Source organism: Eubalaena glacialis, chromosome 5 (genome assembly GCF_028564815.1).
Source record: "Eubalaena glacialis isolate mEubGla1 chromosome 5, mEubGla1.1.hap2.+ XY, whole genome shotgun sequence".
NCBI classification, from domain to species: domain Eukaryota; kingdom Metazoa; phylum Chordata; class Mammalia; order Artiodactyla; family Balaenidae; genus Eubalaena; species Eubalaena glacialis.
The window spans coordinates 105,064,642-105,083,707 of NC_083720.1; the positions used below are offsets into that span (position 1 = coordinate 105,064,642).

A 19,066-nucleotide genomic window follows, 5' to 3' on the forward strand; every position below is an offset into this window, starting at 1 on the left:
TGTCTCTCTCACTTAAAAATAGCTATTATATTATTTTTTACTTATTAAAAAAGTATTTCATATTAGGCTTTTCAAAGCAGAGAAGGAAGAACTCTTGACATAAAGTGTCAGGTCATGTACTCTCCATATGGTTTAATTTCATCAGGAGATCCCCAAATCACATTCTCTCGATTGTTTCTTCAACAGGAAGACAGATTTAGAATATGATGGAAATAGCTGAATTTGCAGATAATGAAATAAAATTGCTTAACAACAACTTTACCTTCAAAAAGGACCACACATTTTTTTCAAACTCAGTCTGAGAAACATCAATCTTCTTCTGACAATAACTAACAAATCCTTGTGACTGCACGACCTGCTGAAGTTGGTCTGACCGGCTAAGGAACTCCTCTTCTGTTACGACCTGACTGATGCAGACGTGGTGTTGCTGCAGCTGCTGCTCAGCTCCCTGCTGAGGCTGTGTTCTGACATTCGCAAAGGTAACCAGTTTGCCTCCAAACTAGAACAGAACAAGTAAACAAAATCAGTTCCAATGACAAGGATGTGGCCCTCAAACGTACTGACTGTAAACCGGCTAAAGGAAAGGAACTCTGGCCTAAATACATCTCGCTCTGGATGCAATTTGGTGATACACTCCCCTACTCCACAATCTGACCCCAGCCTTCAATTATTATTCCTCTTCACACCACCCACCTTCTACATTAAAAGGCCCCAGTTGCTGTGCCCCACAATTTCTCACCTACTTGCTTTTACTAACTCCCACATACTAAATGCTACTCCTCTTCAAAGCCTGGGCAAATGTCACCTCTGCCATCCCAGATGCCCTCAGTATATTATATATCTCTCTCTCTTTTGATTCAACTATTAGCTGTACGTATTTGCCTCCCTTTCTACTCTAGGCTCTAAGTTTTAAAAGGTGGTGGATTATGCCGCTACAAAATATGCCATTTGACATAAGGATTATTTTGAGCTGAAGAATACTGAAAAACAACAGGAGCAAGAAAGGCACCCTGACCTCCTCTTTTCTTTCTGAAAGCAGGAGATGAAACTCACATGTGAGAGCTGCTCTCCCTACACCAGGAGGAAAGATACATTCTTATCACCAGATATGGGAGTCCAGGATGGGAGAACTCTATACAAACAGACCTTGTTAAATAAAAATTATCTCCATCAGTCTCTACATATTTTAGTTACTGTTCCACAACTGCCGTTCTTTGTTCAGCCTAGCATATAAGCACTTAGGTTTTGCCACTCATTGGGATCTTCATTTCTCTATGGGGGGGCTCCCATGTACATGTTTGCTGTCATTCTCCTATTAAGCAGGCTCAGAACTCTTCCTTTGGCCTCTCAAATTCATTCCTCAGGTCTAGGTATTGATCTCTTCTGAAATCTCTTGGATTTACTTCTTCCTTTTACATTGCTATTTTTCTGCCTAATTCTTTTTGCACTGAACTGCTGTATGACTGCACATCTACTCTTGTCTTTTCCCCTTCCAAACCATACTACATACTCTCATCTTCCTAAATAACAGACCTTTGATTACGTCACTTTTGGATTTAATTAATCTCTCATCCCTCTTGTCTGGTCTTCTCCACTATCTGCTCTCCTGCCTTTGAATCTTTGCTTTTATCACTTTCCACTTTACTTACTGAATCCTAACCATCCATCCAGTTAGTTCCTTCCTTCCCTAAGTAATTAAAACATTTATTATTATAAAATTATGTATGGACAAGGTTTAAAAGAAAAATCAAACTGTACAGAAAAGTCTCCCCGCCCCCCAATATAAGCTACTTGAGGACAGAGACTCTATCTAGTTCACAGGTATGTTTCCAGTGCCTAAAGTGGTCCCTGACAAACAGAGTATGTTCACTATATATTTATCTTTGGAATGAAAAGTGCATGTCCACTCACTAATACTGAAGTATTATAAAGACAACAAATAACACTCCTTTCTTCCCCACGTGAGTTTGGAACCAAGTACGAGAGATGGAGAATCAAAATATCAGCTTTAGTGCCGTCATAAGTGCTGCTAGGTTGGAGGCTATAGTTTAGATGTGCAACCATAGTGGACCTTGTAACAAATTAGAATGTAGACCCTCTCAAAAAGAAAAGAAGGAATGAAGGAAGGAGAGACAGAGAAGGAAGACAAGTTCAATAAAGTGGGGTAGGGAGAATGGTGCAAAGGTTGCACAACAAGGTGAATGTACTCAATACTGCTGAACTGTAAGTTTTAAAATGGTTAAAATTGTACATTTTGTTATGTATATTTTATTACGATTTAAAAGAAAAAAGAAAAAAAGGGAGTAGGTTTCACTTTTCCCGAGAAACCTTTTTGAGTGATGAAAAACTCACAAACATATCTCAAACTCAGCCCTCTTCCATCTGAGTGATCCTATAGTAACACTTTACTGTTAAGTCCTTTGTGTTTATGGACCGTAAAAGCAAATCCACGTACTGAAAAGGAAGCCCCAACAGGTCTTCGGACCCACTTGGGTGGCTTCTTCAGAGGCAACACTATACGATGCTGAGCGGTCTGCTGAGGAATTTGTAGCGGGGGAAGGGGCTGTCCTGTGCCAAATGGATCAAGATTCCCGAAAGATGACGAAAGCTAAAAAATAAAATAAAGTGAGATTTTTTTTAAACTTAAGCAAGACTACATTACATGCTTTCAAGTCATATCCAAGAAATTTTTTACCACAATTATCCAATTAATCGGTATCACTGATCAGTAAAGTTATTTTCAAAATAATTACACAGGAAGATGATTTTTTTCAGGTGTTGTAATAAAAAACCTTAACACTTCTTATTACCTTGTCAACTTGTTTCTGCCTTAAACCATCTGTACTCCCTCCCATGATAGAATAAACACTGATACGCCCATCGAAGGAAGCAGCTGATAAGACAGCAGGATTTCTGGGACACCACTGAATATCAAAGCACCACTGTGTGTTGGTGGGAAGTTCATATAACACCTAGACCGCAAAAAAAAAAAAAAAGTCAGAAAAAAGTATAGCCACTTTATAGCCAAAACACCTGAATTAATATGATCAACAAGTACAACTTTATTAAACATTTACTTTTAGAAAGTATCCACCCAGGAAAAACAACAATTGTAAAAATTTCTTTAAAGTACAAGAAAAGTTCCTTATGATTAAAAAAAAAAGGAATGCTGCTCAAAATTTTGACCAGATTTGGAATAAGTACATCTTAAAAAATGAGGTTTTCCTGTTTTTATTGAAATGGTAGTAGAGGATGCACCCGAAAGACCAGAATACTCTATTAGAGTCAACTTGCTGAACTCTAAAAGATCAATGGGGTCCTAGCCAACCGACTTTGCCTGCCAAGATCCAAAGAACCACGTTTAGATTATTTGAAGATCAAATTTCAAAAAAAATTCTTGAGAAGGAAGAATTCACCGAGAAGTTTGGCTTCTTGTCAAGGGAGAAAACATGTACACATCATTCTTATTACTGCAGAATCAAAAGAGAATTTGGCATTATCAGTTTTCTTTAAAAGGAAAAGAATATAGATAAACTATTAAAAATGGCTGATATAAATAATGTAATAATTGTTTACTAACTTTACAATGTAATAATGTAATAATTGTTGCTAACTCAGTGTGATGGTAACTGATGCTCTTAGGAGCACAGGTTTTATGGCTTTAAGAAATAAATCAAATTTGCTTAACTTTGGCTTCCTTGACATTTAAAATAATGTTTTATTTTATAAGAAAACAAAATTAAGTGAAAAGGCATTTAGCCTGCTCCTCTTTGATGCTTAAACTGATTTATAAGACTATTAGCTTCTTGATATCTGAATCACTTGTCTATTCCTAATTTGCATTTGAATAAAAATCTACTACAATTTTTAGTTGCAGCATGCACTAGAAGTTTATTCCTTCAAAGTCCAAGCACACACAACTAAGCATATGCAAAAAATCATTTTATCAAATTACACAGTTGAAAAAGAACAGTAATTTCCATGAATTTTGAACTCGGGAAAGCACAGTGTAAAATGAAACACTTATTATTTGGTCTACAAATCTTATGAAGCAAAAATTATTATTTTTTCTCCTGTCTCCTCTAACATTAATGTTTCTATATTCTTACAGACATCACTGCATCTGAAAACTTTAAACCACAAATCAAATAACAAAAGTGCTTGCTTTAATTTTAATGTTACAGATTAAAACCTATCAAAGAGGGCTTCCCTGGTGGCGCAATGGTTAAGAATCCGCCTGCCAATGCAGGAGACACGGGTTCCAGCCCTGGTCCGGGAAGATCCCACATACTGCGGAGCAACTAAGCCCGTGCGCCACAACTACTGAGCCTGCGGTCTAGAGCCCGCACGCCTAGAGCCCGCGCTCCGCAACAAGAGAAGCCACAGCAATGAGAAGCCCGCACACCGCATCGAAGAGTAGCCCCGCTCGCCACAACTAGAGAAAAGCCTGCATGCAGCAACAAAGACTCAATGCAGCCAAAAATAAATAAATACATAAATTAATTAATTAAAAACAAAAAAACCCCATCGAAGATACTTATTTTTACTAGCATACCATCAGGGCAACTAGGAAGGCACTTGCAATAAAAGTTTAAAAGCTGTAATTAGAAGTCTCTTGCCCACTAGCGAAAGAGAGGGAAACCATTCAACTACTAAGAAGAAGAAAAATAATAAGTAAAAGAGATTTTTAGCCCACAACCCAAAGCAAATGAAATTATACTTATATAATATTTATATTTAATAAGGTAAAATTCCCCATCTAAGTTTCCATGGGTAGAACATATGAGAAATATTTTATTATAAAGTATTATATTCTTGCTGTACAGTTCAGAAGAGAGATTAAAAACCTACGTCCATACAGGTTTCTGGTACCTGACTGTACTGCTGAACTGAATGAATAAGCATTTTCAGAACTCTAATGAAAAACTGATGAGCTCATAAAAGTGCTAACAAAAGATCAAGATGAAAAAAAAAATTAATTACATGGGACTGAGTGAACTGATGAGGATGAGTATAATTTTTGTGACTTTCTGTTTGAATTTAAAAAAAGAAAATTCCCACAAGGACTCAGAGGCAAAGAATATACAAATCAATTTTCACTGCAAAGTAAAGGAGCTGTTACAGTGGAGGATTACTGGACTGAATGTCAATATTATGACATAGTATGAGTGTGTTTCATGTTTGGTAATTGCAATCATTGTTGCTTTTGTTGTGGTCATCCGTGTACAATGCTTGGTGTCAGTCTATTTATCTCTTGTAAAAATAAAATACAGTGAGAAAAAAAAAAAAAACCTACATCCACTGATTTCCAAAAATCAAGGAGGATCTTTAGGAAAGGTAAAGCAAGAAAAAGACCCAAACCTTGAACACTCCTACTTTGAGGACACTTATTTCCAGAAAACACATTAAATAAATCAAACCAAGTATTTCTGAGTCTAGTTAAACACCTTTGATTGGAAATGGCGGGTGGGAGGTGACTACTAGGTTCAAAGACACTATTTCAATGATTGATATTCCCAGATGAAACAGCTGAGCTTAGATAATGCTCATAATAAAATCTCTGCTAGAGTTACATTTCACATACACCTCCGTCTACTTTCACATTCTTAATTTTAATCATGTACTAAAGAATTCATATGGAAATTTTCTTATTCAACCAGAGATAAAATATTATAATAGCTGTAAGTAAGAGAAACATTTCCTCCCCATACCTCTCCTGTGTTTGGGTTGGAACAGAGAATCTTAGCATCTTTTCCACAGCTCAGCAACAATTCAGGATCCGCCATGCTCCAAGCAATTGCCAAAATCCCCCTATAAGAAACACAAAGAGATGAAGAAATTTTTAATCTTGAGAAAACCAAATTATTTCTCTCTAGGTTTTGGAGACACACACTGCTAAGAGAAGTATAATTTCATATAATCTTTCTGGAAAGCAACTTAGCAATGTGTATGCTCTTTGATCATTACAAAGATACTCAATACAGTATGCAGTGTATGACAGCAAAAAATGAAAACAAATGCCCAACAACACAGACAGCGTAATAATAAATTGCAGATCATCTTTTGAGGAGAAAGTATGTAGTTAAAAATTATGCTGTAGAAATCTGTTTCTTATTATTATACACTGTTCACCAATGAAAAAAGGTTAACTCTGTACATAAATTTGTATAAAACATATAATTACATTAAATACTTGCATAAATGGGGTTCTGTATGTATAAGGATATGTACAATAAAAGTTTTACCTATGGATGGGTAGGAAATCTATTTCATGTTTTCTACTCTTTGCTTACTAACTTTCTACTTTTTGTTACTGGAGTAGTTCTCCTATTACATGAGTTTTTTTTTAACTAAAAGGAAACATTTTAAATTTGTCTCACAAAGAAATATTATAGATCTAAATACTAAAGATTTGATTTTATAATTCTTTTTGTGTTTTAATATCCTTTGGATTTTTTATACTAAGTATAAACAAAGTAGTATTTTCGGTAGATATTTTGAAAATTCAGATTAGCATCCCCTGTAAAAATAAAAAACCCCTCTATCCCCCCATCCAGAAAAAAGTGCTATATAATAGTTTGTTTTTTCTACATTCATGCCTCTCCTGTTTACAGATGAAAGAAGGAAAGTTAACATTACCAGACCATGAAGAAAAATACTAGAAACTATAATTTAAATACCGGATACTAGAAAAGAGTAGAAATACAGCTAGTAGATAACAGGGACTAGAAAAACACTAGAAACTAGAATTACGTTTGTGTATTTCTTAAAACAAAAACATACAAATTAATAACCTTAAATTCTCCTGAAAACATTACAGTAATTCTAAGATACAGTTTCTTTTTCAATTTCCAAAATACAGATAAACTTTATCATCAAAGTATGTATTGTTTTTCTTTTCCCCAAAAGTTGTTTTTAATTTGATGATATTTCTTACAATCTAAGTCCTCTCAGAATCAGGAAAATATGCTATAGGAAAAGGACCCAAATTATTTAAGAATGCCTTTTGTTTCCAACATTTTATTTATTTATTTATTTTTTTTCCTTTTTTTTTTTTGCGAGGGCTTTCTCTAGTTGTGGCAAGTGGGGGCCACTCTTCATCACAGTGCGCAGGCCTCTCACTATCGCGGCCTCTCTTGTTGTGGAGCACAGGCTCCAGACGCGCAGGCTCAGTAGCTGTGGCTCACGGGCCTAGTTGCTCCGCGGCATGTGGGATCTTCCCAGACCAGGGCTCGAACCCATGTCCCTTGCAGACTCTCAACCACTGCGCCACCAGGGAAGCCCAACATTTTATTCTTTAAGCATTAAAATCTTTGTAAAAATTATAAGGATAGTGTGATATACACCCTTATACTCCTCACCTAGATTCACTGATTTGGCCACATTTACTTTATGTCTTTCTCTTTCTCTCTCTACGTATATATATTGACCATTTGAGAGTTAACTGCAGCTATTATGACATGTCACTTCTACACTTATCTCCGGGGATAAGAACATTCGCCTATATAATCACAATACAATTACATACTGAAAATATTCATCATTTATATGCAATTTTCAACTTTCCCCAATTGTAGCAATAATGAACTTTTATTGTCTCTGCTCTGTAGAATCTAATCATGCATGTCAAAAATTTCAAGGTATGTCAAGAATGCCTTTTAAAGAAATCAATATCATATTTAATATCACATGTTAAGGAACATTTAGGTTCTTACTAAGTATTAAAAAAATCACTGAACTGTAGAACTGGAAGGGACCTTAAAGATCATATTATAATCATAATATACTCCAACTCTTGCATTTACTAGAGGGAGAAAATTGAGAACTAGTGAGGTTGATTTGCTCCTGGCACCCAGTATGGTATTCTGTCTTGCTAAATTATGACCACTCTTAAAATTGGCAGCAGAATGTAATGTTAAGACCATAGATACTAGGATCAGGATGTTTGGGTTGGAAGTCAGCACTTGACTAGTTTTGAGACCTAAGCCAAGCTTATCAGTCTTGCCAAGCTTCAATTTCCAATGTGTAAAATGGGATAATAGTATTTACACCATAGGTTTGTTATGAGCCTAAATCAAGCTAACATTTGCGAGTTTGGGATTAACATATACACACTGCTATATTTAAAACAGATACCCAACAAGGACCTACTGTATAGCACAGGGAACTCTGCTCAATACTCTGTAATAAAAGGGCAGGGATTTTTGTCTGTTATATTACTGAATCCTAGCACAGTGCTTGGTACAGAGTACGTGTTCAATAAGCAAGTGTTGAATGAATAAATAAAACCTTACCCAACATGAGAAAAATATTAAAACGTCTCAGAATCATCCCTTCTTTACTAAAAAGCTTATTGAAGCATAATATCTAAACAGGATTACATTCTGACCAGACTCTTTTCTCCTTTATAAGAAGCTCAAGGAGAGGTCACAAACCTTAAGACTTCTCAAAGTGTGTAATTCCACTATACGGGGGCGGGGGGAAGGGATTTAAAGTTTTAGTTTGCATATCCCTAAATAGGAAAGAAGAAAAAAGCCCAAAGTACTTAGAAAGTATTATAACATTAGAAGGGATTTGTTTCTCGTTTAAAAACATTGAACAAATGTGCATAAACTCCCTGGGTACCTGAATATTAATGATAGGAAATGTGCGTAATTACAAACTAAATTTTTTTTTTTTGGCCACGCCGCGAGGATTGCACGATCTTAGTTCCCCAACCAGGGATGGAACCCATGTCCCCTGCAGTGAAAGCACAGACCCCTAACCACTGGACCAGCAGCGAATTCCCACAAACTAAATTTAATGCTACTAAAACTAACACAAGACAATTCTCATACCTTTTTTAGAGCATCCACACATTTATTAAAATTAAAGGCAGAATGAACCACCTAATTTCTCAAAAATGTTTGCTTTTTAAATTAAGATAAACACTCAGAAATAAAACAAACTTTTCAATTGTTGCTTGACATTTAATGTTATGGAAGACTCTTGATAAGTATGATGAACCAAATAAAGATCAAACTGTATAATGTCGTGAGTTGTCCCAAAATGTTGTGATATACTAGAATTTTGATCTATTAACTGTTACTTGAAATAAGTAGTGGAAAATCCATTAACACATTTTCATGTTTTTGTGATATGATTTGGTTACCATTTTTTGGTATAGAAAATCAGATGACTATTGCTTAAAATAAAAATAAACCATTTACATTAACTTTTACAAGACAGAGACAAAGTAGATTCCCTAATTTAAAAAAATTATCTGGGACTTCCCTGGTGGCTCAGTGGTTAAGAATCCACCTGCCAATGCAGGGGACACGGGTTCAAGCCCTGCTCCGGGAAGGTTCCACATGCCGCGGAGCAACTAAGCCCGTGGGTCACAACTACTGAGTCTGTGCTCTAAAGCCCGCAAGCCACAACTACTGAGCCCGCGTGCCACAACTACTGAAGCCCGCGCACCTAGAGCCTGTGCTCCACAACAAGAGAAGCCACCGCAATGAGAAGCCCGTGCACCGCAACAAAGAGTAGCCCCTGCTCGCCACAACTAAAGAGAAAGCCCGTGCACAGCAACGAAGACCCAACGCAGCCAAAAATAACTAACTAAATAAATAAGTATAAAAAAAAAAAAATCTGATAATTCGAAGTAGTAAGTAAATACATTTTTTAAAATACACAAATCAAGTTTTTTTGGAAGAGCGGCAAGATACCTGGCATGGTTTTCCAGGACACGGAGTGGAGAGGAGGCAAAGCGAAGATCCCACATCTGGATCACTGGTAACCTGTCATCCTCAGAGGCCAGGACCATCTGAGTAGCAACATCAGGATGCCACGCCAACCCAGAGCAATGCATCTGTACATAGTTAAAGCTCACATTTTATCAGTCATACTGTTTTATGAAAAGCCAAAATGAACATGAGGAATATGCTTTTGTTAAAGCAAAGAGTACCAAACATCAGCTCAGGCTTATTAAAAAAAAAATTCTTACTTATTTATTCATTATTTTAATCTATTTTTATTTATTTAAAATTTCAGTTTATTAAAAAAACCTATACAACTATTAAATTCTATTAAACACTCTTAAACAGTAGTATTAAACATAAAGTTTAAATGTTTTCAATTCAGCCAACCCTCGGATACAGAAAATCATTCTGGGCCAGAATAATTCTATACCAAAAATGAGTTCTCCTGTCAAAATTGTAACTAGGGGAAAAGTTTTATATAAATTTAAAATTTAATACTTTCAGAAACATTAAAATAATAAAGAGATAAGATTTTAATGACAAAAAAATTCATATCTTTCCTCTATTTCATCAGAAAAATCAAGATAAAGTGTCTAAAGCAACAACTACTATTTCAATTTTCACATGGGATAAATTAACATTATTATTGAGAACCACCTGGAAGTTCAGATCCTATTAAGTATTCCAAAAGATGACTGAAACGCTTATTGTACACTTTATTCCACTGGAACTTGTTTTAAAACTTTTGACTCACTGAAAAATAATACCCTGAAGAAACATTCTTGTAAATAATGTTTTTTTTGGTTATTGTTGTTGTTTTTAAATTATATATGTATTCTGTGATTTAGGCAAACTCGTTTTTTTTAAATGTCCAACTAAACAATGTAATTAAAAACAAATTAACAAGACAAGGCCTAAACTGTGTCTAAATTACTTTATAGCACATGATGACATAATACTAATGAATCTATAAAGCTGAAAATGTAATGTGTTATACAACAGCATATTCTGTGTTAAGTGGGAGAATATCAGCTCACTTTAGCAGTGCCTAATCAGAAAAGATGAAGCCAGGAGTCTGGAAACTACAGCTTCATAGTCATAAAATTACTAGCAGGGAAAATTTTTACATTCTTGAGAAAGCTAAAGATGAATTAAAAAGTTGCTATAATGCTTTGGAACAGCTAGCAAAGCAAAACAACCAGTATATCATGGAATAACCCCCTTGATTAACCAATCTTTTTCTTCATCATTAATATATCCAGTGTGGTTTGGTAGAAATTTTATTATTTTCCCCAAAGGAAAAAACCTCTCATTCCAACATGATTGGTCCATAAAAAGACAGGATTTGACTTTATAGAAATTTGATTTGTTGCCTACTCTGCCAAACTATATAGGAATAGCTACAGCAGGAATAAAACATGTTTGTCACAAATCAATCACAAACTTACCCTGTTACTATGATCACTGACTTTGATGATGGGTTCATTTTTTCTAAGATCCCACACAGTGGCCCGGCCACTGGGATTGGCTGATGCCAAAATATGCTGAACTTGTCTGTTCCATGCAATGCAGCTGATATCTTCTGGGGGCTATAAGGAATAAACTACTAAAAGCCATTTCTCAATAATAATCAAATTTAACTACAAAATCTAATTCTTTTTAAAAACTGGATTACTTAAAAATCTGATCTATTCATTCCAAAAATTTATTTTTATATTTTTAAGTTCTCAACATTATGCAATAGAGTTTAAAGCTCAGGTATATGCCAATTCAAGTATTTTACCTTGTTTATCACCAGGCATTTATTAAGCTCCTGTTACAAACCAAGCACTGTTTCTTTACTTTGCAACTGCTCCAAGGTAGATAACAGACCACAAAGTAGATGCTGGTCAATATGACAGACATCTAGGCAGAGCAAAAGTTACAACCTAGACCTAGAAAACTATCTTTAATAAATGGTATGGCACACACTATCATTATGCTACCTTTCAGATTGCCAAAATGTTAGGGCCCGTTATAATGGCCACTCAAATTGAGTAGTCCATACCAGGGGTCCCCAACCCCCGGACCGGTACCGGTCCATGGCCTGTTAGGAACCAGGCCACACAGCAGGAGGTGAGTGGCGGGTGAATGAGCGAAGCTTCATCTGATCTGTATTTACAGCCGCTCCCCATCGCTCACATTACCACCTGAGCTCCACCTCCTGTCAACATTATGGTGAGTTGTGTAATTATTTCATTATATATTACAATGTAATAATAATAGAAATAAAATGCACAATAAATATAAGGCACTTGAATCATCCCGAAACCATCCCCTCACCCCAGTCCGTGGAAAAACTGTCTTCTGTGAAACCAGTCCCTGGTGCCAAAAAGGTTGGGGACCGCTGGTCTATACAACATAAAGAAACTCAAGGAGGCAGGGGGAGGACTGTTCTTTCTCAACTTATTAGAATTACATAAGAAACAGGTTGAGTGTTTTTTTAAAAAATAAGTTTCCTCTCTAGTCTATGATTTTTATTATAAGGTTGGATATTGTTAAAATACCATATTATATAAAATACTATACTATATAAAATATTATATCTAAGAAAATTATTAAAGACTCGTCTATTTTATTTACTACCGTAAGTCTAGTAGATCAAACAGTGTCTGGCAGATGGTAAGTGCTAAATAAATATTTACTGTTGAAGGACTCACTGATGCTCTAAAGAAACATATTTATTGATACTTTACTATGTTGAAGAAAAATCAGTGACATTTAAAAACTGATTTTAAACAAATATATTTTGTGTGAAAAAAAAAAAGTGTAGAAAAACTGATTTTGGTTCTTTCGATTACATTGAAATCAATGTAATACCTGCGTTTTGGCTCCTGGTGTCATTGGAGTTGCAAAATTGTTTAAATCCCAAATGTAGATTTCAGATTCATTAGCACCAGAGGCCACCAGATTAGTCTGTAATAAGAAACAATTAACAACTAAATAGCACTTACAAATAATTAAGAGAACTCAGAATAATCCAATTGAGGGCTGGAAAGACCTATCTGTTTTAAGGCATATAATTTTTCTAATTAAAAAAGCAAAATGCATGAATTCCTAAAAACTATGCACAGCAATCTGAAATGTATATAATTTTTTAAAGAAACATTATAAAATTCTATTAAACTAAAAAGACAATACATCTACTGACATTTTAATACAAGACAGTAAAAAGTAATTGAATGGATAAACTCTTAATCATGCAACTATATGGGGATTACTGCTTGTGGTTTGCATCTCTGGAAGGGGACCTGATTGTGGGAGACAAAAATAAGTCACCAATTATTGCTTCAGACAAATAGCCAACTCCTAAAATAACGGCATCTATCTCAGGATACCTCAAAGCCACCCTCTGGAGCTGGACCAAGATAGGGCTAGTAAAATCTCTTGTCTTAAATCCTCACATATTTATTTATTAAAAAATTTCTTTTATTGAAGTATAGTTGATTTACTTCAATTAAAAAAATATAGTTGTTTTAGTTTCTGGTGTACAGCAAAGTGATTCAGTTATACATATATATTTTCATATTCTTTTCCATTATGGTTTATTACAGGATATTGAATATAGTTCCCTGTGCTATATAGTAAGACCTTATTGTTTATCTATTTTATATATAGTAGTTTGTATCTGCTAATCCCAAACTCCTAATTTATCCCTCCCCTAGCCCTTTCCCCTTCGGTAACCATAAATTTGTTTTCTATGTTTGTCCTCATGTATTTACATTTCATTTATGCTCAATCTTGTTACATTTAATTTATGTTCAATCTTGTTCCTGGTGGCACAATTTTAGGGTCAAAAAGACCCTAAAATTGTGATATGAAGTACAGGAAGATAATGAGGTTCATATACTGACCTTCATCCTTTACTGTTCACTCTCATTAATACTTCTATAAACAACTGACATATAACTATGAAAATAGAGGAATTCTGGTAGTAGCCACCTATGATACAAGACACTAACCAAAAATCAGCAGCTGTTTAATCCAATTAACAAAGGAATTAGCTATCTAATCTAAAGAGTAGATGTAGAAATGAAGAAGTTAGGGTTTCTGTATTTCTATACCCAAAGTATCTATTTATAATACAAGAAAAATAACTATTTTAAACTTTCTTAAGATAATATTCATTTTCTGGTTATACTCAAGTATCCTAATAATTCAAGATCTTTATTTATTTATTTTTAAAATTTATTTATTTATTTATTTTGGGCCATGTTGGGTCTTTGTTGCTGCACACTGGCTTTCTCTAGTTGCGCGAGTGGGGGCTACTCTCCGTTGTGGTGCGCGGGCTTCTCACTGCAGTTGCTTCTCTTTGTTGCAGAGCACGGGATCTAGGCACGTGGGCTCAGTAGTTGTGGCTCGCAGGCTCTAGAGTGCAGGGTCAGCAGTCGTGGCGCACGGGCTTAGTTGCTCCGAGGCATGTGGGATCTTCCCGGACCAGGGATTGAACCCGTGTCCCCTGCATTGGCAGGCGGATGTTCAACCGCTGCACTACCGGGGAAGCCCTTGAATCCTCCATTCTTCAAACAAACACACTCACTCATCAATCTGCACAGGCACAGTTTTAGCTTTCAATTCCAAGACTGAGGCACAGCAGATTCATATACTTATATAAAATAAGCAGCACATTATCTCAAGAATTAAGAATAAATGTCAAAAGTCTAACCTGGAAAATGTTCACATCCAAGGCTCTCACTGGGCCAGTATGTTTGTCATTCTGGGCAATCACAACTTCCTTATCACCAGCTATAATTTTAGAAGGATCATAAAGAATAATATTTCCATTTTCACCACCTGCAATCAGAACTCCAGAGACATCGCCTTTGGAATCCATCCTATGAGGCCCCCAAATCAACTTGTGGTACCTTTAAGAGAAAATGAGCAAAATAACTCTTTTTTGACGTCAAATAAATGTAGAAAAGAATCTGAAATTATACATTTAATTGTTTTCATAAATACTTCAAAAACACTGCTTCTCCTCTATTTCTGGTAACTGCATAACTTGGTGAAATGGCATTTTAGTTTTTATTTATACTCATACATACATGTTTCATTTTGTAATCTTAAAGAGTATAAAAACTCTTTTGTAGAGCTAATATGACAAAGTACACTTGATTTGTGTGTCAAAAGATATGAGCTTAAGAATGGTTTTACCATTTAGAATCTGTGAGACCCTAAGCCAGTTACTTTGGTTCATTTATAAAATAGACCTAATCAACCAGCTCCCTGATTTTACTTGACTACAGAAGTACTCACTAACAAATTACCTGTTAAATAGTAAAGGAGTTAAGGGAGTCATCTGAAATTTTCTAAGAAAAATAATGTATTCTGAGAGTAGAAAAGTGACATCAAAATTATGTCTATTATGACAAGTACCCCATTGGTGGAGAATAAAAGATTATGGTTTGGCATGGTGGCAGCGTGGAGATATACAAGACAAATGGTGGTGAGGAGAAAAACTGCTAGACGAAAGGTATCTGGGTTTCCATCACAGTGGGAGGGCTTGGAAGACTATGGGAGGTCCCATGAGACTCCATCATTTGCACTGTATTGTTAGCTAAGGTAAAACTCTTCACCAAAATTTGCCAAGCTATTAAGGCAATAAAGCATATTTTACTACTCAAAGGAAAGTGTCCTTCTCTGCATTATAATACAGCTTAAGTACTTGGAAAGGTGATCTAAACACCTACTGTATCAGAAATCATGTCAATAAAATTCTCTGTGAAATGTATTTTTAAATATAGATAAGTACAAGGGGAAAAAAAACAACCTCCATTCAGGGAAAATCACTATTAACATCTCATCTTTTTTTTTTTTTTTTTTTAAAGTTTTTCCAACTTCTTTTTTTTTTTTTTTAAACTTTTTGGGTTTATTTATTTATGGCTGTGTTGGGTCTTCGTTTCTGTGTGAGGGCTTTCTCTAGTTGCGGCAAGTGGGGGCCACCCTTCATCATGGTGCGCGGGCCTCTCATTATTGCGGCCTCTCTTGTTGAGGAGCACAGGCTCCAGACACGCAGGCTCAGTAATTGTGGCTCACGGGCCTAGTTGCTCCGCAGCATGTGGGATCTTCCCAGACCAGGGCTCGAACCCGTGTTCCCTGCATTGGCAGGCAGATTCTCAACCACTGCGCCACCAGGGAAGCCCCTTAACATCTTAATATTCATCCAACTACTCCTTTTTCTAGTCGTACCTACCTTTTTTTGTAAACAGGTGAGATAAAGGAGATAAAAGAAAGTAACTCTACTATATCATAAGAAAAAAATACTAGAAACTAGAGCCTCTCCTTCTTATCCTACACATAACAGTCAGTAGTAAAAAATTCAATAAAACAGACACTCCTTTTACTTCCGTAGAAATACACTCATATATTTTTTCACAAAATATTTCATGTCATTGATAGTATTCCTTACAGTTTCTAATAATGGAACATTTGTAGACACACTAGGCATCAACCACAACATATAACTGAATAATCATGTGAATTTAAGGTTGAATCTCATACCTGTGAGAAGAAGAGAAAGTGGCACAAGATTTCATATCCAAGGATGGATCAGAAAGGTCTAATTCAAATATCTCAAGAGAAGCACTGGTACTAAATGTTGCATCCAATTGTTGAGCAGATGTTCCTACAGAAAATACATTCATGGTAACTACACATGCAAAAATAAAAGACTCAGAGAAAACCATACAAAATAATGCATACTTTTCAATTATCTCACTCATGAATGCTGCACTAGTGGCTGAAATCTCAGCACATATACCACTGAGCAGATGCTTAAATTACTATAGCAGTAAGATTCTGATGCAAGGCTCAGAGATGTTTGTACGAGTGGGTAGTGAAGATAATTTTTTAAGCCTATAGATATTTTAAAACCTCTCTGTAAAAACAGTCCCATGCTTATAGTCACAAACGATATAACTCCAACTCTTTTTATACAAAAATGCTAGCACCAAAACTGTTCTTCATTCATTCAAACTGATATTTATTAACTTTTTTACATGTTATCTATTGTGCTTAATACTGGAGGAATAAAGATAAAGCACAATTCTATGAAGTGCGGAAGATACTATAAATGTAACAGACCATGATTAATGCTATGATGTACAAGCATAGAACTCAGCTGATACGAAGGTTGGACATTATCTTGCCAGGGAAGGAGAGACTTTCTAGAGGAGATGAAGCTTGAACTGAATTTTAAAGGACAAGTGTAAATAAGTCAGATGTGGAAGAGAAGAAATTAGGTGACTCATACTATCTTCTCTCTGTTGAACTTACCTGTAGCTAGGTAAATGGGATGATTCTGGGCAGGGCTCCATGCCTGCATGGCTGTACGATCTATTTCCTTTAACTTCATCCTGCTAAAGAGAATATTTCACACAGAAATATAATAAACATGTAATATGGAACAAAGAAACATTTTTTTACATAGAAATATACTAGACAAACCAATACATCATTAGTAGTGCTGGAATGCCAATAAGTCAAATTGGTCTAGGTATGATTTGTTGGGAAATGTTCAATAGTAGAAAGAAGAGAAACTTGTTAAATTATTTTGAGACAAATATAGGGCTATTCTAACTGTTTACAGAGTATAGTTCTTCAGTTGAAAAATCAGTCTGGAAAGAAACTTGCAGAAACAGGGACAGTATTTGGTTAATTAATCTTGGTACACAATATGTTTCTCAGACAAGACAAAATGGGTGGCAGTATATCAGGGGTAAGAGAAGACACATAATAAACAAAGTGCATCTTCCTGGGGCAGGATTACTCAACGATAAGAGCAGTTTGAAAAATTAATTTAAATTAAAACAGACTAACACAGAGGAGAATAAAGCAAACCCACAGATTTGATAAAGATAAAGCAGAAAATTTTTTTTGAATGGTCACTCCAAGCTACAATCCCACATGCCATTATTTTATATATTCTCTGTTAAAGTTACTCTGGTAGAAAAATTCAGGAGCTACTGTGCTATAGCATTAAAAAAAAAAATTTGTTATTTTACATAAATGCATTCACATGGCATAGTATTCCACTGTAAGATGTACCATAATTTAATTACTTAGTCTGTTACTGATGAACACCTGAGCTGTTCCTAATCTTTTGCTATTTTTACAAACAATGCTGAAATAAATGGCCATATATACATGTCATTTCACTCATGGGCAAGGAAAGCTGTAGATTTCCAGAGGTAAAATTGATGCATTAAAGGATAAAAGTAATTTTAATTTTGATGGATATTGCCAAGTTGCCCTCCATGGCAACTGTACCTTTTCATACTCCCAAGAGTAATCCGTAAGTAGCTGCTGCCCTACAGACCTTCCAGGGTAACCAGCATGATAGGTGAAAAATGTTAGCTTTGGATAGTTATAATTTGCATTTCTCATACTATAAATAACGTTGAACATCTTTTTTTATATGGTTATGGGTCATCCATATTTCCTTCTCTGTCACCTTTTCTGTCTATTTTGTCTATATCATTTGCCCATTTTTCTATTAGGCTGTCAGACTTTACCTTTCGATTTTGCTTACTTTTTTTACCTTTCACGAAATTTCCATTTTTTTTTTTAAATTTTATTTATTTATTTATTTATTTATGGCTGTGTTGGATCTTCATCGCTGCGCACGGGCTTTCTCTACCTGCGGCAAGCGGGGGCTGCTCTTCGTTGCGGTGCGCGGGCTTCTCATTGCGGTGGCTTCTCTTGTTGCGGAGCACGGGCTCTAGGCACGCGGGCTTCAGTAGTTGTGGCATGTGGGCTCAGTCACTGTGGCTCGTAGGCTCTAGAGCGCAGGCTCAGTAGTTGTGGTGCATGGGCTTAGTTGCTCCGTGGCATGTGGGATCTTCCCGGCCCAGGGCTCAAACCCGTGCCCCTGCATTGGCAGGCGGATTCTCACCCACTGCGCCACCAGGGAAGCCCAAAATTTCCATTTTTTAAAAATAGATTTTATTTATTAGAGCAGTTTCAGGTTCACAGAAAATTTGAGTGAGAAGTATAGAGAGTTCCCACATACCTCCCTCCCTTGTCCTCTTGCCTCCCAAACGCAGCCTCCCCACTCATCAACATCTTGTACAGCGCAGTGGTATATTTGTTACAATCAATGAATCAACACTGACACATCATTATCAACCAATGTCCATCGCTTCCACTAGGATTCACTCCTCGTGCTGTACATTCTATGGGTTTTGACAAATGTATAATCCACCGTTTTAGTATCATTCAGAAGCTCCCCTGCCCTAAAAACTCTCTGTGCTCCACCTATTCATCCCTCTCTTCCTCTGTCCCTCCTC

General features: G+C 35.9%; 1 protein-coding gene across 20 annotated transcripts in view; it reads right to left on the bottom strand.

Moving 5' to 3' along the window:
• The window catches only part of SEC31A (SEC31 homolog A, COPII coat complex component), a 73,427-nt gene that overhangs the window by 35,852 nt on the left and 18,509 nt on the right, over positions 1-19,066 (bottom strand). For 18 of the 20 annotated variants that reach the window (XM_061192429.1, XM_061192428.1, XM_061192446.1 and 15 more), the window contains 10 exons: positions 17,055-17,137; positions 16,281-16,404; positions 14,446-14,644; positions 12,600-12,695; positions 11,189-11,329; positions 9,708-9,850; positions 5,712-5,811; positions 2,811-2,972; positions 2,456-2,608; positions 263-499 (listed from right to left, as the gene is read on the bottom strand). In XM_061192429.1, coding sequence (XP_061048412.1) covers positions 263-499; positions 2,456-2,608; positions 2,811-2,972; positions 5,712-5,811; positions 9,708-9,850; positions 11,189-11,329; positions 12,600-12,695; positions 14,446-14,644; positions 16,281-16,404; positions 17,055-17,137 — 1,438 coding nt within the window. Of the gene's footprint in view, positions 1-262; positions 500-2,455; positions 2,609-2,810; positions 2,973-5,711; positions 5,812-9,707; positions 9,851-11,188; positions 11,330-12,599; positions 12,696-14,445; positions 14,645-16,280; positions 16,405-17,054; positions 17,138-18,417; positions 18,499-19,066 lie in introns of those variants that run through there. The other 2 variants (XM_061192434.1, XM_061192431.1) reach the window with 2 other exon arrangements.